Genomic DNA, 24,231 nt, shown 5'->3' on the forward strand with positions numbered 1-24,231 from the left:
AAAATAAATAAATAAAGCTTTAATAAACTGTCTGTGATGGGAGATCTGTTGAATCAGATTAACTGATAATCTAAATATTTGCAGATTCATTTTTTGGGTATTTGGACAAACTGACAGTGACAGATTTAGTTTACCTTTACTTAACCTCAACACAATCTGACACCGAGTGACAATTGTTTTGAAAAACTACAATTATTTCAGTTTTATTATTGCTGTATTTGTTAATTTGTTTGATAGGGACATTATATATGAATCTAATCAGTAAATAAAATACTGCAAATGAGGCAGAGCTATCTGTTTGAGCTATAATGTATGAGAACAATCTTAAATAATGACAAATAGCTATAGATAATATAGTTTTGACCTAATACACAACATAACAATACTTTTGCATTGCAATCTGTCCATGACCTCTGACCTCAAGCTGCTGCAGCCGGAGTAACAAGTGACACTTTATCAGCAGCATCCTTTTGCTTGATCGTTTTTTTTTTATTTTGCACAGCTGGGTGGACAAAGCAGGAACAGAATGTACTCCTGTTTCCCAGCCAGTGGTACCAGGCCTCATGTATACAGTTTCAGAGGAAAATAGGAGCTTGGCACCAGGGTGGCCAGATAAACAAGCAGTGAAGAGCAGCAGCTGGAGCCGTTGAGATTCTTCATCCTTCAGCTGTGGCGAAATTCCATTTGTCCATTAGTAACACAGAGGTTATATTTGATATCAGACGAAATTGAACTCACTGAACTGAGGCCTTTTCCAGAGTAACACCTGCTTTAAAGAGTATAAATGCTGCTATTTATCTTTGGCAAAAAACTCACTAATGTTGTGTTCCCATTAGCCTGGATTAAATGTTGTCTTGTTGAAAGAGGTTCCGAAATGTTCTTCTGGAACAACAGCAGGACAGAGAGGAACTGGAGATTAGGGGCATACAATCGATAAAACAAATAACGGCTAAATTTAAGAGTTTTCATGTTCATAACCAACTAGCCCTTGCCCGATCTTCTGAAACAATCCTAAAACTGGACATAGACAGTCCAATTTGAAGCGGATTTCCACCTGATTTACATCAAAATTTCAGTTTTTGTACAGTCATACGAATTTCCGATGTTATCAGACTCCAAATTCTGCAAATATTTCTCCAATTGTGCATCTGGGTGTGAAACCAGGGCCTGGCGAACACAACCCGTCATATGAACAGAAAGAACGGAAGCCAGGCAGGTTGAGATGTTTGACGTTTCCTCCTCCTCTCATCCGGGACGACATACCAAAGAGAAATACCTCTTCTTCTTCTTCTCCACGTTTCAACACTCAGACTAACACGCATCATCAAGACGACATATTTCTCCCTTGTTCGAACTGCAAAAGCAAACAAACAGACTTGTTCCAATTCTTTGAAAAACAGCCAGACCGGTCTGACGGGTACGTACGGGGCGAGAGCGTGCTCGGGTCGTACAGTGTGGGCACTCGTGACCTTTCCAGTGCAGATGATTAACTCGCACAGTGGGAGTCGGAATTTAACAACACTTCTATAATCGCAGTGTATGCCCAGCTTAGGCAAACAACTCTAAACATATGGCGTAACATTACATAATCCTCATACCAGTGATGCTCGAACGCCAGCATAACTATTCTTCCACTACTCTGCAGAAACAATTCTGTAGTAAATGGCTTGAGGAAGTTACTCTACAAGTTTTACGTCTTTACTTCAAATGCAATCCAGCGCAGTACGGAGAACCTGGCACCTTGCATGTTACTCAACCAGGGAATGCAGCCTGTAGGCCGAGCATGGTCCACATCACTCTCTTTACCCGGGTTTCGCCTCAATAAAACAAACAGCCCTGTAACTATATACCCAACCAAGGGGGCCGCTGCTCATGAATGGCGCTCAATCATTTCCCCCCCTTCTCTCTCTCATCCCGTCCTTTTTTTTTTCTCCGCTGCCCCAGCCTGAGGAAAACAACACTTTCCGGGCACAGTAAATCTCGCTTGACCCCGCCCAATCGGGGGAGATCACGTAATACACACTAATCCTACTCAGAATTAGTGGGGGCTCAAGGGAGATGGTATTAAATGTGCGAGTGTGTGTGCGCATTTCTGTGTGCGAGTGAGCGAGTGTATCGAGGAAGAGGGGAAGGAGAAGCCGAGAGGTGAAACTGCTGACCTGGGCTGACTCACGCTGGGTCTGTTTCTGTTGGCCTGGAACACGAAGGAGCACAACAGGAGCTCTGGAGCTCACAGGGCCGAATGGGCCTGCAGGTCACCGACATGCACAAATGAAGGATAGTTGCAGGGAAGTCACCCAACTAGTGGGCGAGACAGATGCACGTTTAAAAACATCTTAAAGGACAGAACCAAAACTGTTTTAGCAAACACGTGCAAAAAAGGTTTGTTGGAATCAGTGTTTATTTTGATGGGAGGTGTGGTTAGCAGTGGTTAGCAGTGGTTACCAGTGGTGAGCTGCAAGAGGTCACTGGATTTGAACCTGACGACTGTCGAGGGCTTTTCTGTGAGTTTTAACGCACATTCCGACTTCCTCCTCATCTGAAGACATGCAGCTTAGGTTATTAGAGACGATACATTCTAAAGTGTGTCTCTATATGTTGGTCCACTGGAGACATGTCCTGGGTGTATCCCACCTCTCACCCATTGTCAGCCGGGATTGGCTCAAGCCCCCTTCTCAACCATCCAAGGAAAAGTTGTACAGACGATGGAAATGGATATTTACTTTGATTCACTAGCTAAATCCCCTTTTAACTGCAAAAGTAGCAGATATTTTTAATGAATTTCACTCAAATCAGAATATGATAATTACTTTTTGTTTACATTCACTGCCTTTACGTGAATATCAGGAGTTTCCGATACATGTAATGTGTTGATAAAGTGGCCGTCATCAGCCCCTTGGCAGAGCTGTGTGCTTTCCGGGCGCCTTTCAAGTGCTTTATTAAATGGTTGTTTTCAATTGTCATATCGCAAATTTCAGTGACACAATGATAATAGATGTTATTAACCTTTCTAAAAGCAGACGTTTATCATATATCACTGGTAAACTGCAATGATCGCGAGCATCCAAGTCTTTGTCCTTACACGCTTCTGTCAATAAAAAGTTTATTGTATTTGTGTGTGTGTGTGTGTGTGTGTGTGTGTGTGCACATTAAAGTGGTTGCAGCAGCACCTTTAGCCCAGGGGCCTTGATATGCTCCTGAAACACCCACACACACACACCATTAGCCCTGCTCCTGCACTAATGCCCTGTGACACCTCCCCGGTCCCGGAAAGCAGATCCTGATGATGCGCTGTCAGTTAGCAGTGTGGGGTAACCTCATACTCTCGACCCAGGGGAGAGCAGAAGACAGCTGAGCTCATATTAAGCCGTCACTTCGCTCACATGTAAAAACAAATGGCGGTGCTTCCTGTGAGAAGTCTTTGTTTTCATCAGAGTCAACAGTGACGCTGAACCAAGACTGGTCCACCTACACATTTGTGTTCTGACGCTTATCCGGGGTCGGGTCGAGCAAAGTAGCCCAGACGTCCCTCACTCCAGCAACATTTTCCAGCTCCTCCTGGGGGATCGCGAGGCGTTCCCAGGTCAGATGAGACATAATCTCTTCAGTGTGTTCTGGGTCCACCTCGGGGCCTCCTACCAGCAGGGAGAACAATACAGGTTCCTTTCTAAAACAGCAGTATCTAATAAAAGTTATCAATATTAGTGTTTAGTTAAACCACTAAAATATCAAGCCTCAGTTACATTACTTTGTCATAAGGGTTTGATAACAAAAACCCTAATATCAGTATTGGCCGCTCAAAATCCTTATCGGTTGGGCTCTGATCTATAACTGTATAGAGTTGCCTTTGTTTTTGAATATGTTACAAGAAGCTAATACAACAGGAAATGGGTTATGTTGTAGAGACACCGATTTTTGCACCAACCAATCATTACTGATGATCTCTGTGGGACAAACACACAACAAACGGGCTTTAACTGTAATGCTGCTTTCCGTTACAGCTGCCTGTCGCTCATTGCTGTGCAGCCAGTGCCGGTCTACCTCCTCTGGTTGCAGGTTTATGCTGGAGGCTGATTTGAGTAAAGGTTCCAACAAAAGGTTCCAATAAGCATTTGTAGTATTTCACGTATGCTTGTGTCCATCTTCCCTCTGCAGGGTCAGTTCAACTCCAGACGTGTTGACGGTTTAGCAAACACAATCCTTCCATTCCGCTTGAAACCCTTTAAAAGGTAAATGAACAGCATTTATAAAGCGCTATGTATTAACAGCACTGTGACATGTCTTCATGGTTTAACGTTTCCATCTCATTCAAGCGGAGTTCTATTAATTAAAGTACTTTAGCGACAGGGCTTGGCAGGATCTTAACACCTCCCTGCAGCTGATGGCTGGTTTCCAAAAACCAAGACCTCCTGTAAGTGATATCCTATATCAAGAGAAGAAAAAAAGAAAACTATTTCTATACGCTTGAGGCCTCCGGGCTGAGTTCCCCTCTCGAGTCGAGAGTCTGTCTGCTTTCCAAAGAGCTGGTAACGTGAGCATGATGGTTCAATCGCATCCAGATCTAGACGCTTATAACAATAAGTGTGGCAGAACAAAGAATATGCTATGCTAATATGAGTTACTTCCATTAAGCAAGGCAGTAAAGGCAGTATTCTTGCAACCACGTCTACCAAGGTCGGTATGCTTACCACCGTTGGAGCGCAATATTAGGAGAAGCTCCAATGGGTTGTATCCGAGATGTAACATGCAAACTATTTAACCATTCACGTTGGAGGACTTGTTAATTCTACTTTCATGTCAAAATCGTGTTGCATCGTTACCCATAATGCAACTTAATTCATCAGATTTGGGTGCATCATGCTCGTAATGTGTCCTTGAGGTATAAGCTTCAAGCAGAAATGAGGAGAAGGCTTCAGAGGTCGTCTCAGATCGTTTCTTGTTTTCTAGACTTGTCCTATTAAGACACATTCAACAATAACTCAAGAGACGTAACTTGAGGACATTTAACTTAGTGCAGTTTTCAGCCTCTAAAGGGTTTAAACATTTGTAGCAGGACTCCCCAAGGGAAGAAGACTGGTGTGAGAATCCGCTGAAGCTCCCCTTTCAGCCTACTGAGGCACATCTCCTAAAATCAATGGTTCGTGTCAGAGGTCAAGTTCAAACTCAAAGCTCTAACATCAAGTTGGAGGAACATTGATTCCAGTAGAGGTCAACACTCAAACTTCTTAAAAGTTCTGCAAAAAATCAGCTAAACATGCTAAAAAAAACATCCTAAGAGATTATGAGTGATGACAAACATCCTTCTCCCTTTTCCTGTTCGCCTACTTTTCTGAATAAAGAGCTTTAAAGATATGAAGTGTTGCATGAGGTAATGTTGGCTGCCGGCCGTCCCCTCCTCTCCTCTCTATCTCGCTCTGCAGTAGCACCGCAGCTTTACTCTTGGCATCAATCACCGGCGGGCAGATACGCAATCTCACTGTGCAAACAATTAAAGGCTGCTCCTCTGCACTCAGAACTACTCACTCGTGTTGGTGTGTTTAGGATTAACCCGATATGCTTACACATTAACCCTGGAGACACATCGCTGAATGGCATTCCTGAGTTCCCCGTTTGCTGAACCGAGGGCAATAAAACGCAGTGTAAAGCTACTTGTTGGGCAGATTGTTGACGTACTGGTTACCTTTGAACTCGGCTTCTCTGCAAAGGTTTTCAACTTGACATTGATTCCAGGAACCCAGAAAGATTTACATGTTGGGCTGAACACAGCCGTCCTTAGATCCTATCACTCAGACCACAGTCGGTCTAGGATGCATGTGGCCACATTGTTTTTGCTATATGATTGGAAATGTGTCCTGGGCCACGTATGACAAACCGGCGACTCAGCGGACGTCTTCTTATCCACGACTGTGACCTAGAATTTTAGCTTTTCTCAGCATCTTTACAAGGGGTGGATCCAGGGGGCAATGACCCCAGCTTATATCCGATTGGCCCCTGAAATGCCGCTGTCCTGTCAGTAAGCTTTCATGGATCTTGGACATATAAGTGGCCCCTCTTTGTTAACTGTGGCTCTTTTATGACCCCTGATTTAGAGATATTCTGGATCCGCCACTGGTCGTTACGTTAATTTGTTTCCAGCCACCCAACAATATCAACCCTGCCTCCCAAATAAGGATTTGGGTCAAATCTATATCAATAGTAGGCCCCTCTTGACTCTGCTCTCTCTTACACAAACACACACACACAAGCTGACACACACACAAACACGTTGACAACAGACACATCTGTATCCTCAGACAATATCATTTGGTCTTCTGGAATAATCCAGGAAGCATTTTAACAAACACACTTAACACCAGGTGTGACGAGGGCCTGTGTACATGAAGAAATGTCAAGAAGGCATGTATGCATTGCAGCAAGCACTGCCCAATTCTTAGCAAGTGACTCACGTGTAAACATCTGTCAGGTGACGTTACAGTGAGCGATACACTCCCTTCTACAACACTCTCAACAATATACAACCTGTATTTGCCTTCCTGACTTGCAGCATTATCCACACAGTTGAACGGTGTTATGTCAGAATTCAGTTTTTAAAAACAATGCGCGGTTGTAAACTTGTCAGAGACTCTCGACTGGCCCTGGGTTCATGTGACAGGTCCCTGAAGAAGAAAAGAATATGAGTGGAATGTCTTGAGTGATATGAAAACAACCAGTTTCCGTCACAACCTTCAGCTGGGCCTCCACAATGTCTGCCTTCAGACAATCTTTCCACTGTGCTGGAAGGAAAAATGGTTGCGATCACCAAAAAACAAGAATCTGCAACTGCAGCCACTGATAATCGCAAATAGAGAGCTCCTCTGTGCACTGAGTAATCCCCACACAGCTGGACTAAGGGTGCAGTAAACCCCTGAATGGGGGCAGACACAACTCAGGGCCGAGCATACACACAGTCGTGGCTCAGCAGAGTTGTGTAACTAATCATAGAAGCAACACAGAAGCAGGAACAATCACATTTATACATGCAAACTGTAGAAACTATGAATGCAAAGGCATGAAAAACAAAATTAACTAACCAGCCAACACATAATGGTGAAACTTGAATGTCTATTGATGTTATTTTTCAAAGGCCAGGCCGAACAACACTCGATTCAAGCATGAGATCATCAACCCACACATTAGCCAACTCCAAACTTAAAACTGTTCCAAACCAGGTTTTTCATGGAAATCAGTTACAACCACATGCTCCAGATCAGGTCGAGATCAACTAATATGCAAAGTGCAATATTGTGTAATAATCTGTCTTTTTTGTTTTTGTTTTCAAGTCTCAAGTCAATCAAGTCTCCTGGACGTCAAGTCTCTTTTTTGAAGTCCACCAAACTCTCCTGCAAAGTTCCATTATCACACATACACAAACAATACATTTTGTGATTTGTGATTGAAACCCAGATTTGTTTCCTTACCTCGAGTACTGGTCCTGCCCCTAAGATTATCTGCTCCACTCCACTGGCAAAACCCTTCTGGCTGAGTGCAGTCAGGTGATGAATAAGGAAGTTTGTGCTCTGAGTCTTTCCAGAGCCGCTCTCCCCAGATATAACAATGCACTGATTCCTCTGTCGCTGCAGCATGGTGTGGTACGCCACGTCCGCGACGGCATAAATATGTGGCTCCAAATGTCCCAGACTGTGGTTATCGTACATCTTCACGTACTTGGGGTTGTAGATGGGCAGGAACTTGAAGGGGTTAATGACGATGAGGATGCTTCCAACGTAGGTGTAGATTCTCTCCTGGCGGTACCGCGAGCGCAGGTTGTCCAGCAGCGAGCGCTCGTTGAGCTCCGGCAGGCGGCACAGATCTGCGTGGTTACCTTGGGACTCAGGCTGTGGCAGCAGTCCACGCTCCACCATGCGCCTGCGCTCCTCTGTGACCTGCAGCCACATCTGGAGGCTGCCGCCATAGTGAATTGAACCATCCAGGTTTTTCTGTCTGAGCAGGAAGCGGTAATCATCGCCGCCGGAGAGTGAGCGGTGCTCTAGTGCCACACGGGGCCAGAGCAGCATCCGCTGCACAGGACAGTCGCTGGGGTTCAGAATCCATTCCTCCCCACCAAACTCCTTCACCTCCGCTAGAACATAACACTTGGTACGGTCGAGCTGGAGGCGTCCGATGACATGTTCGATGGCATCGGCCGCTGTGGTGGTCTTGCGGGCACTGATGGGGCAGTAGATGGTGCCCTCGGCCAGGGCGCCCGGGTAGATGCGCACAGTGAAATCCGAGTTCTCGAAGCGCTGCCTCCGGCCCAGGGTGCCCAGGGTGCCCACGCCACCAAGGCCATCACGAGCACTCATGGCGGAGCAGGAGTTCCCATGAGCAGCAGCCCTGCACTGGCACGTCCTTCACTGGGCTGGAAGGGGCCACACGATCAAGACATCACCACTGAAAAAGAGAAAGACAACAAAAGTAAGGATCTATAATCTGCAGGTTGCAAAGTTTCAGACTGTGTTTGACTGATCGATGAGTCGACTGATCTTTGCAGTTCTAACAGCTCTGAACTTAAAGTGCAATGAATAACTGAATCTTCCACCATCTACTCAACTGATCTGAGGTCGAGCATTAGATTACAGCACAGCTGCAATCAGGCAGATTACGTCAAAAGGGGCTCATATGCTATTATGTAATCGAGTGAAGGGCCCAAATATTTTTGGGCTTGAACCCGACATGCATACTCAGAGGATGAAGGATAAGTCATGAGGATCTACAGGATTACCATTAACACACGTACACAACTCCTAAGCACACACACACAAACACACTCTCTCACAATGCCCTGACCCGCAGCTGCCATCCTCTTCAGTGAACACACAATCAAGCCTTTCACTCACTTTAATACACAGCGTTGTGACATCATGGGGTGAGTGGAGGCCACGGATACTGAGAGACACTTTATTGACTGAGCTACTGACGAGAACTCTCTGCTGCTGCTGCTGATCTCCGATTCCTTCACTGTCGACAGCATTTGGACTCTTCTCTAACATTTAGACCCGACACTTCATCTCCATGCAGCAACAAAAATCTGCTTTTTTTTTTCGCCTTAGCTGAAACGATATTGGCCCCTGAAGTGTCTAAACTACTCAGGTACTAACAACACCAACATTAAATATGACAATTTGTCAAGATTTTAACTTTTTATAAGCTTTTTGAAGTTCTCAATGTGCTTCAAGAAGGAAAAATTGGGTAATGCATGGAAATGTGCATGAATCTTGGATGTATATTTGGCCCCTTTCTGTTAACTGGATCCCGTTATGGCCCCTGAATTGGAAAAAACCTAGATCCACCCCTGTGCAAAACTGACAAGCATAACACAAGGTTAGGCAACAGGACAAAAGTTGTTCTTTACTTGTTGCTCTAAAGCCTTTAAGTCGCTTAAATGCCTTTACAGACATTACACAGTGTACAACAAAATGAATTGTCAGTGGTAGAATCAATCAAATTTTATTTGTATAGCCCATATTTATTTAAGTCTCAATTTGTCTTGTAGGACTTAACAAGAATAAGAAAACGTATTAACAGGGGAGCACAGGGTTGGGTGTGTTAGGGTGTCATTTGAGCTACATGTAATCTGTGCAAATCAAAAAGCTTTTAAACTAAACTATATATCCGTGTGATGTTTTTGAAAAAAGCTGCAGCATTAGAGGAGCAGTGCAGTTTCTGGCCATGAGTGAACCAAGCCCCATGCTGCATTCAGAGGACGATGACCTGTGTCAGATTTACAGATTTCACTGCTAATGAGGCAGGAATAGAAAACTTCTTTTGGTTTCTATCACCAGAGGAGTCAGAGCATAGAAAAAGCGCACATTGCAATAGCTGATGCATTTTTCCTTCTGCACAACCCAGAAAGCATTGCAGCCTTGTGTATCATTAGTCTGCAATGTTCGGTGCATTCCAGGAATCATTACGCGACGTGCTGCACTTTGTCTTCATGTTGTTCCCATTTTGCTTCAGAGCGTTTCATCGACTTCAGATACAGATTTTCAAAGCGCACGGAAATGGGATTCAACTTGTTGCCATCAGCTGTGACTTTCTCACACAGGTACAGAAAAGGACTGCAGCTCTGTGGCACTGATGCAGCAACAATTCATCAAAGTGTTACAGCTGCTCTATAGGAAGCTAATGTTGTTAGAAGTTATATAATGCAACTGCTACGATGGCTAAATGTCGTTATTAGTCACATTCTGACTCTAAATATTGATGATTATTTCCGAAGATTGATCATTATCTCCACCAAGGATATGCAGGATTTTTTTCCTTCCACTTTCATCAACATTGTGAGGGCTTTTTCAATATTTTCATTCATTTCTCAAAGAATCTTTTATGGATCTTGTGGATTTCACAGTGGTTTTATGTTGGGCCTTGGCAGAGCAATACACTTTGCTGAGTGCCACTCTAGTTCAGTCAATTTAAAAAATACATGTTGTATGTATTGTTGTGTCTGAACAGGAATCTATAACTTTTGTTACTACCACGTTTGACCATGAAAATGATTAAAGGTTTGAGAAGCTGGAATTGGGAAATGTTTGACATTTTCACCAAGCAAATGGACAACAGTTATGAAAATGGTTTTGATTTCAATCAACTAACTGATTAATTACATCGACTATATGTTGCAGCTCAAATCCATATCATCGTAATAACTTCAGATATGTTTACGTGTGAACCAGCATAATATATCAGTATCAACTGACGGTCATGAATATATACCAGGCCGCTGTGATTGCATGTGTGTGTCTGTGTGTGTCTGTATGTGTTGAGCACTGGGTTAGGGCCTGACGCCTGGAACAGATGGTCAGCTCGCTGCTTAAAGGATAGGGAGGGGGGGGGGTGTTTATGGTCGAGGCAGTGCTGGACAGCGCAGGAGCATGCAGGCGAGCTCTCTGTTTACAATCACACGAGGACAATCGAGCCACGGTCATCTGCTCCAGGAAAACCATGACAATGCTCAGCAATCCCAGCACATCGCCCAGTAGAAACTATCTCTTTTACCATCTCACTTCAATCAGATTTACAGACGAGTGCTTTAACCACAGTGGTGCAAGGTGACGTGAGGGAAATCCTGCTCAGACTGGGGGAGGGGATGATGGAGGTAAAGGTAGATGAACTGGGACAGATGCATTAGTGATCCATAATTATTTAAACGCAAAAAATACTAAAGTGAGAGCTTTTAACAACTGATAGCTGACTTCAAAAACAAGGATGAGTTCACAACAACAAATTATTTGAATACTATTATACATTTTAAATGAAATTGAATGGCTGCTCCAGCTCATTCATCCAGTTATTAGTCAGCAATTCGTCTTACAAACGTTTTAAGAGCGGGGAAGCCGACTCCTTTAGATCCTGGAGCTTTTTATTACTCTTATATCTTCATAAACGATATCAGAAAGAAATAGACTATCTTTATAGACCTGAAACTTATAAGCAGAGTTAATAATTCATCTTTTTTAGTACGTCACATCCATGTGGTAGAAAGGGGCAGGTAACACTTTTTAATGATCCCTCTTCCTGGTTGTGTTATGTACCTGGGTTAGTATAATGATTGATCGACAAGGAAGCAAGAGAACAGAGTGTCTTCGTTCTAGAATCTGCACTAAAAGTTTATTGTTGTTAAAGTCTTCAGTAAACTTTGCAGTGATGTCAGTGTTACTATTTATAACCACAGGTGAGCCCATATCAGGGCTCGGGATCTAGGTGCTACACGTGGTGCAGTGATCTCATGTGTGTGATACTGTGACAAATAGTATTGTCTCAGTGATTTCAGACTTTACATTCACTTGTATTGATTTCCTGGAGATTTATTCTAACCCTAACCATGGTAAAGGTTCACCTGAGCGCTCTGCCTGCATGTCTGCATTGTAACTTGCAGCGACAGAGCAGCTGGAGAAAACCTGCGGCGGCCTCGTCTCTCTGTTCTCCTGAAACGACTGAACCAGGAACAGATCTGGTTGCATCACCTGAATGGGCAGCGAGGAAGAATAACAGTCGGGTAATGTGACCGGGAATCGGACTGTTCCCAAGATGTAGTAGATCAGTCAGTGACAAAACATCAACAAATAGTCAAACTCAAATTCACAAAAGTTCTGGGTACTTTTTAAACTATTAAACTTGGGGCAGGACCTGTTCAAAATGTCAGATTGATGTTGAAACTGATCTGAAAACCAAAGATTCAGAAGAAACTATGGCCAAACTATTTGCGTTCTTTGTGTAACGTGAACATGGTCAGGGAGACTCTTGTGTCCGGGTTCCCTCCGACAGGAAACCAAGCTGAGGTCCAACCATGTGAGTCACACTCGTCAATGGCTGCCATTGTTGCAGAGAAGTGAAGGATCAAGTTTGGTAAGCTTTCTACGATGTGAAGTCATCTTTCTGTGTGTGTGTGTGTGTGTGTGTGTTTGTGTGTGGGTGTCAGTGAGTGTGTGTGTGTGTATGTGTGAGTGAGTCACTGTCATCAGGGCTTAGCTCATGTGTTCCGGCCTCATAATGTTTTGGTGGCTCTTTATTGTACCTTTAGCCGCTGGGAATGTGTATGCGTTGTACTAAGGCGTGTGCGTTGGCACTGGTCTGTGAACTCTCACATGTAGTCTGCACATTTTTGTGGGTTCATTTGTTCCCCGGCAGGACCTGTGGTGCCAAGTTTAGCCGCTGTGTTTATTAGCTACATGTCCTGGGACCACACTGCTACTTTCCCCATGGCGCGCGTTTGCTTTCTATCAATTACAGAAGTGAGTTTGCAATCAGGTGTTGATAAAAGCTACTGTTCACATCTTGATAGAGGCTGTTAGTTATAAACGATGCGAAAGCAATTTGTATTTTGGCTCCGTCTGTGAATAAGTTTTTTTTTTACATTTGATGGGGTTAGTTTTAGTTTCACATTGAAATTTAGGAAGCAGACTAAAGTGATGTGGCCTGAAGTCAACCCCTACATGAGCTGTGTCTACCTATACTTGGCTTTGATTGGTTGGTGTGTCAGTTCGGCAGGTTGTATTCATTCTGGGCAAAGACATGAGCATCATTTTGGTGATACTACCAGCATTACCACCTCCAGGCCCAGTGATCTAGACTGGTTTGAATTCACCAAATGAACGTCCTCACAGTTCAAACATCATCCTCGTCTGAGAAGTTTCCTCCTCCCTCCTGCACCAAGGCTCAATTTTACTTCTCTTCCACCTTCATTATTTCTTCTATTTATATTGCTGGTCAGAAACTCATGTCTTCACACTGCAAACACACCAAACCCTGGTTGAGTCTGATCTGGGCACAGATCTCTTTTGGCTGAACCAGATTTCGTCCCGTCTGAGGTCAATCTATTAAATCTATCAAACCTTCTGTTAAAAAAATAATTGGTGCTCCATTGGCTGGTCATCAGACTTGTGATGTTGGGTGTGTGTATAATTAGCGAGGAGTGACACAGTTTGTCCTTCATGTTCAGATTATAGCAGAGTTCCATAAAGACGGGTGTGTCATCTTGTATTTAAGGTTTGTCATATTCGACTTTACTGACCGACCCTCTGAGCTTCTGCTTTCAAGAACAAGATGTTCCTGAATGACAAATCCCAAATCCTCCTGTGACAATGACTAATATGCTGAGTTTGCACAAAAAGACACCACCAGCACACTTTTCATTGTGCACTGGACTTCACTGGCTCTTTTTCCTGTTGTGATACTGAGCTTTGTTTTTGTCCCTGTCATCTGTCAAGTATTTCTTTTTTTAACTTTGCATTCAAGAGGGTTTATGTGTTTTTTTAATGACTGGCTGCAGCTCATTTGACCTTTGATGAGATTTTACACTTGAATTGATTCGATTTGAAGACACATTCATAAAAATCCTAATAGTTCTTAAAATCAAATCCTGTATATCTCACATGATGTCATGAATGTTTCTGGGTGTAAGGTTTGAAACCTGCAGTAGTTTCTGTTGATGACCGCGTCTGTTAATCATCTGTGAGTCAATTGTTCGTTAAGAAATAAACTGCAATGCACTATAACAATGGGGTGTGTGTACAATAGAATGAGCTCAGTGCGATGTCGCCACGTGTGTGAGAGCAGAAGCTAATGATGGCAGCGTGTTACAGCACAGATAAGAAATAGATAAGACCCAGAGAGAGAGAGAGAGAGAGAGAGAGAGAGAGAGCGGAGCAGAGTGCATACCACCGCCCCCCCCCCCCCCAGAGGAAATTACACTTACACCTACAGCAGAAGCAGTCATAAAAAACAACCGAAGAAGAAGGGATGGGCACAAGCCGCTGGCAACAGAACCCTGACCTTCGAGAGGAATGTCTGATTACGAGACCCACAATAGAAATAATGAAAGTGAAGGTAACAAAACAATAACTGCAGCATTTTGAGGAATAAAAACATAACTGAAACATTTCAGTCTGTATATATGGTGAAGAGAGGAAGCCTGAAAGCATTGTGTAGATGCAGGATGTTTTTACAAGTTCAAGGCATCTTCATTTGAGACTTATCCACCACAGAGTGGACGATACCTCAGACCACAGCAGTAGATTCTCTGTCTCCAGCGGCAGCATGAGAGGAGTGGACGGGTCACCTGATTGATGTGGACGTGCCATACGAGCACCGGCATGTTCAACAAACTCACACATACACATAATTACAGGTCATCGTTCCTCTGCGCCAAACGTATCAATGTGTAACACAACTGTGTCTCTGCAGCTTCCCACACAACTGGTTCACCGTCAGCCTGCAGACAACTCTGCAGCTCAGGGCGAGAGAGAGAGAGAGAGAGAGGCCTTGACCTTGTCAAGCAAAGAGCTACAACTTCTCCCGCTCGGGCAAAGACGACCAAACTAACGCTGAGTCCACTAAACAACAGCACAAACACACAACTAAGCCGCAACAGTTCATACAGTTAAATGTTCGCAGACAAAACGTTTGTTTTCTGCCACAATATGACATTAGTACAGAGGCCATGAGAGAGCAACAAACAGCAACTTAAGCAAACACAAGCAAAACACACAAGCAAATTCAGAAAACAGCATCAAATTGACAACAGATGTGCTGCAAGTACTCACAACTCAACCAACGAGACAGACACGCTGCAAGTAGCACAGCTGATAAAAGTGTTTCACCAAGAATGAGGATCTGAGCGGGTTTATTACATCTGAGCTCATTTTCTTCTGTACCTTTAATAAAGTCGCACATTGAATAATGAGGATGTTCTAGATGAATTTTTAATTAGCTCAGGATTTGTCTGTTTGCATGTGTTTTCTGAAAGTTGCTGTGCACTGAGCTTTCAGGGCCACCGTAGATTATGCAGCAATCTGCCCTGGTTGTAGCATCAATGAGGATTTATATTATATTGTAAAGATACTCACAGAACTTAACTGTTAAAGATTGTGATCTGGTTTATTCACCGGTTGAACGTAGTCCAGCAAACAAGTTGTATGAAAACTTAATTTCTAGAATTGACTGAAGTAGTATAAAAGTGGAAACGGGAAAAACTAATTTTTTAATAAATATTTCACTGGATGATTGATTGAAAACCAATACTCCTTTAAGTAATAAATCAAGGGAGAGGGGCCAAACATCTGCAGCTAAGCGTTTGCAATTTCTAGATCTGGTCAGACCAGCGTGTAACGGCAACTTTGTAAATTGTTAATAAAGGAAATGATGTACAGTTCTGAAAAACAAGCCCGGTCGGATCTAAAATCGCATTACGAGGAAAAACGGAAACAGGCTGTGGGAGCACGATCCAGCTGGACAGCGTGTTGGCAGCCGTGGTTTAACCGAGCAGCTCCTTCGAGAAGTGTCTACGTCACCAAACCAAGCACATTACTGTCGCTGTGCCATTTTCCACTGTGTTCCGTCCTCATCTGTCTCTGATTCACATTGTTGAATTGTGCGGATCTTTACATTTGTGCCGCTTCATGTCACTTTGGACTCTGGAAAGTGTGACAGGCGATCTTTCACGGTTATATGCCATTTAAAAAAACAATAAGGACGTTAATATAATCACCAATACAATAAATTCTGGGTTCCAGCCCCCAGAGTCGACACAACCCAGTCAAAAGATAAAAGCTGGTACAGTTGACTAAGCCTGGCTACTGTTGTGAAAACCCATTACTGAGCCCGGCCAGCGAGGTCGCGTTAAAGTGAATGGTTGACGGAGGTTACCTTCCCTCCCTCGACCATGTGGTAAAGTGACTGTAACATGAGGATACAGCTCAGCCGCCTGTTGTTTCCTCTCCCTGTGTTTAACCCGCTGCTGAATGACCGTGTTTGACGCTAATTTTGGGTAAATGGAAAACAAGGAGCGCGGGGTGCCAACATTTGAGTCAGCGTCTTGAACAGTTTGGTTTTGGGGTTGAGTTTAAATTGCAGTTAATAAGTGCTAATTCTCCCTCAGAGCTCTGATGTGCGGGTTGTGCTCTCTGCAGCGGGACCTGGACTCTTTTCTTGTGGGGGAATGACAGAAACTGTAGATCTGCCAACACAGGAAATGTTTTCTCTGGGCAGCGTCTTTGGGATTGCAGTGTCTGAAAGAAGCTCAACGACTGAAGTAGAGATGCAGAAGAACCAGTTTTTTTCTCTTTTAAATATTTCCTGATATTTAACCATCAAGCTGGAGTTGCCCATAACAAGGATTCACATCAGCTTTAAATCTGATTCTTACCTTACAATACTTAACTTGTATCCTCAGCGACTTGACTTTACGACTTTTTCAGCCCTTGACCCCCGAAGTAGCCCCCATTACCCACAAAAATTCACCTAATTGCAAATGTTGCAGTGTTATGTGGTGCTGTAAACTGATCTGCAGTGGCTGATGCTTTCACATGGACACAAAGAAAGTTGTATTTTCCCCTAGTTTGGTAAACTCGTGCAGATTTGACTGTTGGAGCCATGTCATGAACTATTGATGACACAACAGGATTGTGTGTAACGTCTCTGTACTCTCATAAAACATAGTCATAATATAGTGTGTTATATAGAAAAGTCTATTGACAGATACCCAACAGTGAAGATCTCAGTACAGTTACAGTAACACAAACTCAGTGCAGAATGTCTGTCGGTTAGGGTTGTGCTTGTGTTAGTTTCCCTCTTGCTCAGACGGGTTCAGACAAAAGCATCTGGCCTGAGCTGCACCTCAGTTCACCAGCCAGGACATATAGAGACCCCCCCCTAAGGGTCCAAAGGATAAATACAAGGAGTTATCCTGACTCAAGCATTCACCAGAGATCACGATAATTGAGGCCCCCTGACAAAAGTTGTCAACCTAAATCAGTTCCTGGCAACACAATCAGAGCAGTATTATCTCCAATAAATATACCAGTATGTCCTAAATATCTAGTTCAGCCAGATTTACCACTCTTATGTCATCAGAGTCCCGCAGAACTTCAGGGAGTGGAGATAAATAGTTTCCGTCCTGAATTAACTTGTCAATTAAGGCCGAGGAGGAAAGCTCCTTTTTTCTCGTGCACTGACAGAAACATGGTTTCAGAGCCTGGCGGAAAAACACAGCACAGCATAAGTAATTTTGTTCCCTTTTCATGTCGTGCTCTCGAGTCTCTGTAGCTGCTAATGACTGGGAAGTGGCGACCGGGGTGTGGAACGTGAGCTGTGACCGAAATACTCAGAGTTAGGGAAGGAGGGAGGAAATACAGAGCAGACGGCGATATGGAGAAAATGAAAGAGACGGAAACGGACCGAGAGAGAGCGAAGAGGATGTTGGATTCCTGAAATCTGAGCTGTGGGAAAACGGAGAGTGAGAGCGGAAGAATGGAAGGGGCGAGAAATTAAAGAAATAACGACAGAGCCGACATCACGCCTCGGACTTATTGTTGATAAAGTTTAAACAGCTGGTTTAGTCCACGATTTCAGTAACAGCACTTCTGCAGAATCTGTTCCTCCAATCTGGATCTGCACCAAGATTTAGATCAATTGGAAACTTTTCCACCTTTTCCACCCATTTATGTACAAAAGGACAATCTGCTGACTCTAGGTTCATCTAAGTGAGGATCAGGGTGCTTAGTTTTCCTATTTGACATTATAAACATTCGAAAATGGGCTAAAGAACATAAAGCATGAAGGATTTGAAGCTATAGAACTAAAAGTTTCACACAAAGAAACTTGCCTTGTCCTTTAAATTCTTATTTCCCTGCTTCATTATAGGTCCACGTGGCATTTTAGACACAGAAGTCAGTGGAAACCTTCAGGAAATTCAGGGAATTGCGATGAAAACCCCTTAACCACAATAAACTGAGAAATCATCTTGGATGAAACTGGAGAAAAGAAAGAGCAGTGGGATCAATCCATTAACAAACTACAACTTCTCAGCACGGGCGTGTTATCGAGACATCTGAGTCCGTGAGGCCAGAGCCGGGCTGGAACGCGTCCACACTGTAATCACTGTCCACACGGTAATTACAAATGACTGAAGGCCCCTTAGGCCCGTCTGTGCACACAGCGGAGGATAACCACGGCTGCTCCTCTCTGAATGAAGCGCTGCGCCTTCACCAACTCCCTCCACATTCCACCGGCCGAGCACCAACAGGTGACACAGGCAATATGACACTGGAGGAACTGCCATGTGTGTTCGCTAAATTAAGAGCCACAACTTCGCTGTGTAAGGAACTATTATTGTTGTTGCCAGAAGTGGACAAGGGAGAGAGAGAGAGAGAGAGAGTGGAGGGAGCCGCCAGTGGAAGGAAATTAATACAGAGGACATTGTGAAGAGAGAGCTGTGATATCTACACTCTGAGTTCAACTCGGCATCAAACGTTGTTAATTAACTTCATGTTTGAACAGACAGAAAAATGAACAATTCCAAAGTACGAGGTTGAGTCTGAGGCTTGTAAATGAAGGTTGGATTTGTGTTAATAGACCCTCATAAAAAGAGAGAGAGGCCAGAAGAAATGGGAACATGCACTAACACACACACACACACACACACACACACCGACCCACAAACACACAAACACCTGTCATGTGAGTGGTGCCGAGCGATTGCCGTGTCACGTTTGTCCTGCAGGACGATTCTCTCACGGTTCCTTGGTGGTTAATCCATTTAAGTTAATGGTGGCCGTCATCCAGCCTTCACACTCTGCCACACGAGCTGCTGACTGGAGCTGATATTTAAAAAATGCAGCCTTGAATGAAACAGTGGGAGTGAACAGCACCACTCCTCTGTTGTCGCCGCGCAGAATTCCACTTCCTGTGTCCACTCCCAGGACAACGACAGCAGCTCTGGGTGAGACGGGAAGTGCTTCGACACAACAACACCCTCACTACACCGTCATCTATTCCACCTTCTGCAAAAAACTGCTCCTATTACTTTTACAATTCGTCAGTTCTTTATTAAAATAATATCAGTCGCATTTTTTGTAAACATAAAAAAATATCCAAAACCCCCAAAAACCACATGAGGCTGTGGTGACAGAGAGACAGAGACCAGGTCCCTCACACTCTCCAGTGCAGGCTCTGCGCAATGCAACACAACCAGTCATGTTGCATTTTAGACAGTCACAGACGGTCACACAGTGGGAACTCCAGTGACATATGGTGCCGACTCCACAGCACGAAGAACACGTTCCACTGATGCTTTTTGTTAGAACCTGCATGTCTAGTTCCAGAGCTGCCCCCCCCCCCCCCCCCACAAAGAAATCCACAAACCCGCTGCCTGTCGCTCAACTCCTGCTCTCGTTCTGTTTTTGATATCTCCACTAAAACCACTACAAATACACCAGCTTCTCTTTCCCTCCCAAGCTTGGTGCACGAGCTGGTTTCAGCCAGGAACTCTGGAAGATGTCTGGAGTTTGCCTTTCACGTATAAAGAGCACAGCAGGAAACGGGACATTCAGGCAGGAGGTGGTGCCTGGTTAGAGCTGCAATCAATCAATCGTTTAAACCTCTTGATGCTGATTGTCCATGACAATTCATCTCTGTCTTCTACTTGTGTGACTCCTCCTTATACTCCTGAGATATTTGCATTCGTGGCACATGTTAGAAAAGTCTGATCGCTGGGAATTTTCTGGAAAAAATTCCCAAAAGTTCCCAAAAATCAACAGAGAGACTGACTCAGACTTTTGTTTCAGGGAAATGTTGGGACTTCAGCGCAGGTCTGAAAAGCAGCTCTTTATTTATCCCTCTACATGAGTTCTCTTGTTTCTTGACAAAGTAAAAGCATCTGCATGACGATATTTATTGAACCCAAGTACATTTCAGTCACACACATAAAACCAGAGAAGTGTGAGCTAATGCTTTATTGACCCGCTGTTATCAGAAGCCAACCCTAACCCATGTGATAATAACAGTGATCAAAGCCTTTCCCTTCATCCTCCACAAACCCCAGTGCACTTCATGGGGCATTGAGAGTGCAGTTCTCTCTTCAGGCCCCGCCGCGTTCCCCTTAACTCCATACGTTGTAATCATCTGAATTATAGTCTCATTAAGCTTCTGTAAGAGGAGAAAATAGTTTGTACTGTATGACGATGGAGTCTAAAACAAGGCCTGTGCTCTTGGGCTGACCTCACGTTTTACATTTTATTGTTTTAGAGAGTGGAAAAAATGCTTCCCCCCCCTTTCAGACTCCATTCTCGCTCTGGAAATATCAATATGACGCTTCACGGGCTGCATTTGGCCGACGCAGTAGGAAAAGTGCACCGCCCCGCAGTTAAAGAGGGGAGCGCATTGGAAGGAACATCAACAGCTACTGCTTTCAAAAAAAGACATCAAGTCGTCAGATGTAGAAAAATCTATATGTTAAATTCCTTCCTTCCACAGTAAAACAAAAAAGGTTAATTGATTCAATATGGGGGGGGGGGGGGGGTGAGAGCATGTTTTTAGAAACATTAAAATAGTAGAGAGGCCTTTCAACCTTTTTTTAACTGTGGGAGATATTTTCCAACTTCAATAACCACAAGTGCAGCTCGGAACAGAACTGAAAATATGGCATGATAAAATGGCATGATTTACATGGCATTTGTAAAATAGATATTTAACTGATATATGAACATGTTTTAAATAGGTACAGATATATTAGTCTAGTTTGTCCACTACAGAGTCGAGGTGATAGAGTTTTTTTAACTGTCCTGCCCAGTGCATCTCTAAGGAACAGTATAAAAGATAAAAATAATAATAAAAAAAAGGGATCAGTCAAATGTCAATATCAGTATAAAACATCCTGTATCTCTCTGTAGCCACTTTTAGAGATGACATCTCGAAAATATCCTGGAAAAACGAGTCCCGACATTTTCCAAAGTTTTATTTTCACATATGAAGAACACAGCAGGAGATTGTTTCGTGTCAGAAGCGTTTACAACAACAGGAAAATGTCCGGAATCTTCCGGGGTGGGGGGTCAAAATGTACTGTACGTTGAGAAGACGAAAGAAGAGGAGGGAGGATAAGAGGAAGAAGACAGTGAGGGACTAGGAGGTATCAGTGACCTGGATTATGCACACTCCATTTCCCCCTCAGAGAGAGGGTCTGCTGGGCCAAACAGACCCATTCACCCGCCCCTGGCCCGGGGGGGGGGGGGAGCCGGCCCTAAGGAGCAGCCAGGACTTTGACATGTTTCCTCCAGAAATATTCACCCAGTGAAAGACAACTTTCCAGAGGGGCTGCGTTTAAAACGTAAAGACTTAAACGCACATTTCATACATAGACACAGAGGAAGGGTTAACAGGAATCATCCGCTCACACACAGACACACACCCAGAGTACGAGAGGCTGCGAATGCCAAAAGGACTCATCTCGTCTTTCATAGCTGAGCGGAGATGAGCAGTAATGACTGTAACTACTCACACAGCTCAGTGCCAAGATGCCTCCACAGTGATGAGCGCACATGTCCTGTGATGTGCACAGCGAGATGAACACTGTTTCCTACTGTGGATACCTGGGAGCAAGTCAAGCTAAATGAGAGCGACAAAGGTTTCTGCAGAAGCTACATTCAAGAACATCAGGAAAATTATAAAAAGACATGTTTGAAGTCTAAACGTGCAAAAGGAAAATGGGATTTGGTCGTTTTGTTTCAATTTGCTTGAAACAATTTTACTGGAAACACTTTTAAAAGCAAGAATGTAGCATGTCATGATCCAACCAAAGATCCAAAGATATGTGCAAATCATATTGAAGACATTTCAAGGCAATAACTCATTTTTCAACAAGCCGCAGAAACACCTGGAAAGACACCGAGTTCTGATTTAACCTTAACGCATATGAAATATTTCATCTTCATGGTCAATTAGCCGCAGTGAATCTGATTGAATGAGCTGTCAGGGTTTCCTTTGTGAAGCACCGCACAATGACACGGGGAGGATTTCTACCTCGAGGGCATTCAACACCTACACTCACATCACCATGAATTATGGAGCATGAGTGGGCACCAGGAGATCAAAGGCAAATGTGACAATGTAATATATCAGATGTTGCCGATGCTAAATGCTAAATTATGGACACGTTTGCTAGTCGGTGTGTTTTATATGTTTTCATAGTCACAAGCAGGAAATGAAACAAACCCGCCACATGAGAACGAACCCACATCCTTCAGTTCAGCCGGCCGTCAAATCCTGTTTGAATTTGAAATATACCATCCCAACAAGAAACCATCAATTAAATATATTTATATTTATGTAACTGATTCAGTCATATCAATATATTCATGGTTTGTGGTTTATAAGATACTATTAAAAAAACTGAACTGAACTGTTTGCCTGAACTTTATTAACACTATTTCAAATTGTCTGGATTATTTTGACACGGAGAAAAAAGATAAAAAAAATTGATTTTGATTTGAGAATCTATTTCAAATCCAAATCCCAAACAGGACAGCAGCAGTGTTCGCCTCCACCAGCAGATAGTAATGACAGGTCACTGCGTCCAACCCCGGGTTCTGAAAGTTAAGCATAATTTTAAGCACATCTGTTTAGCGTATTAGGAAAAAAACATGACCTGTAATTACAGGGCAGTGTTACCGAGGCTCCCGCTGTCTCTTCTGAGGACGGGGGACAACTGCTGTCTCGCTGCCTGCAGCAGACCGCAGCCTTTTTGAAATCTGAGCCCGGTGGTGCAGTCGAAGCCGCAGTCGACGGAGAGACAGACAGCGAGAGCTGCAGTGTCATGATAACGCAGGTTCGGTTGCAGGCTTCAAGGAGACGAGGGGTTAGACGTTAGTGAGACTCTAAGAGCGTTCACAAACTAAACTTTAAGTTGAGTTTTATTTCCCAGAATGCCTTTTGACGACCCCTCACAGCGTGCATGGTCTTGTTTTATTTTGGAGTTTCTAGCGTACGTGTGGAGAACAACAAAAACCACGACCAAGACAGATAAGAGTTTGTAGACATGAAGGAACAAGCATTAAGCCTCTTGTACGATATACTTTTGTTCGTTCAATGTATATAAAAACAGATGCACACAATAATGTGGATCCAGTAATACAAGGATTCAGGAGATCAGACAATAACACTTCAGTAATTTACATCTGCAACATTTAGGACGTTTTTACCATCCTCAGCAGGCAGGCAGACCTCAGCATGACTCCTGCCCGTTATGTACCTGTCATTTACATGTTCACTGGGCAGTCGATCATGCAAAGGTTCATTGTCCTTATTTCACCAAACGAGAACAAGTATCAACATCGAGAAGTAAACTACTGAGTCCACTCTCAGAACAATGCCTCATTCTCACAGCTAGAAAGGTCAGCCCAGTCCCACCCTCCACCGGGGCCCTGATTCAGCTCATACCGGCTCAGACTCTCCATTTTCAAATCCATTTGATTCTATTTCCGTAGCTCATCTGCTCTGTGGTGCACGTTAGTCAGCGCGGCACGCAGAGCAGGGACATTTTGAGACAGCTTCACTTCTAAGTAGGCTCTCTCCGGCTGAGTGGAGGACTTTGACTTTGTGGAGACAATAGGGGCCCTCTTATCCTCTCCAGGGTTTCTGACCATACTAGTTCCATCATAGTGCTTTTACTCACGTACTGCAACCCTGAACTTATCTGAACATGACCCAGAGGAGCTGTTTGTGAGAAACCAAATGTCGGACTCAACTGGACCAGACATTACGGATTCACCTGACCAGTCCCTTGTAGCGCAAAGTCTGTTTAGTGTCCCATTGAGCCAGTGTGTGAAAAGAGCAGGACCATTGTCCAGTCTACCACGCACCACCTTTAATCTAAACCAGTAGGTGAGAACATGTCTGACATGGACGGTCTCCTGTTGTGTGCTC

The 24,231-nt window shown here is 43.8% G+C and overlaps 1 protein-coding gene across 4 annotated transcripts in view; it reads right to left on the reverse strand.

Moving 5' to 3' along the window:
* Nucleotides 1-24,231, reverse strand: part of myo9aa (myosin IXAa) — a 96,675-nt gene that overhangs the window by 66,272 nt on the left and 6,172 nt on the right. For all 4 annotated transcript variants that reach the window (XM_062399533.1, XM_062399610.1, XM_062399459.1 and 1 more), the window contains exon 2: nucleotides 7,458-8,430. In XM_062399533.1, the coding sequence (XP_062255517.1) occupies nucleotides 7,458-8,342 (885 nt within the window). In that variant the 5' untranslated portion in view covers nucleotides 8,343-8,430. The remainder of the gene's footprint in view (nucleotides 1-7,457; nucleotides 8,431-24,231) is intronic.

The sequence above is a fragment of the Platichthys flesus genome, chromosome 1, assembly GCF_949316205.1.
Source record: "Platichthys flesus chromosome 1, fPlaFle2.1, whole genome shotgun sequence".
NCBI classification, from domain to species: Eukaryota; Metazoa; Chordata; class Actinopteri; order Pleuronectiformes; family Pleuronectidae; genus Platichthys; species Platichthys flesus.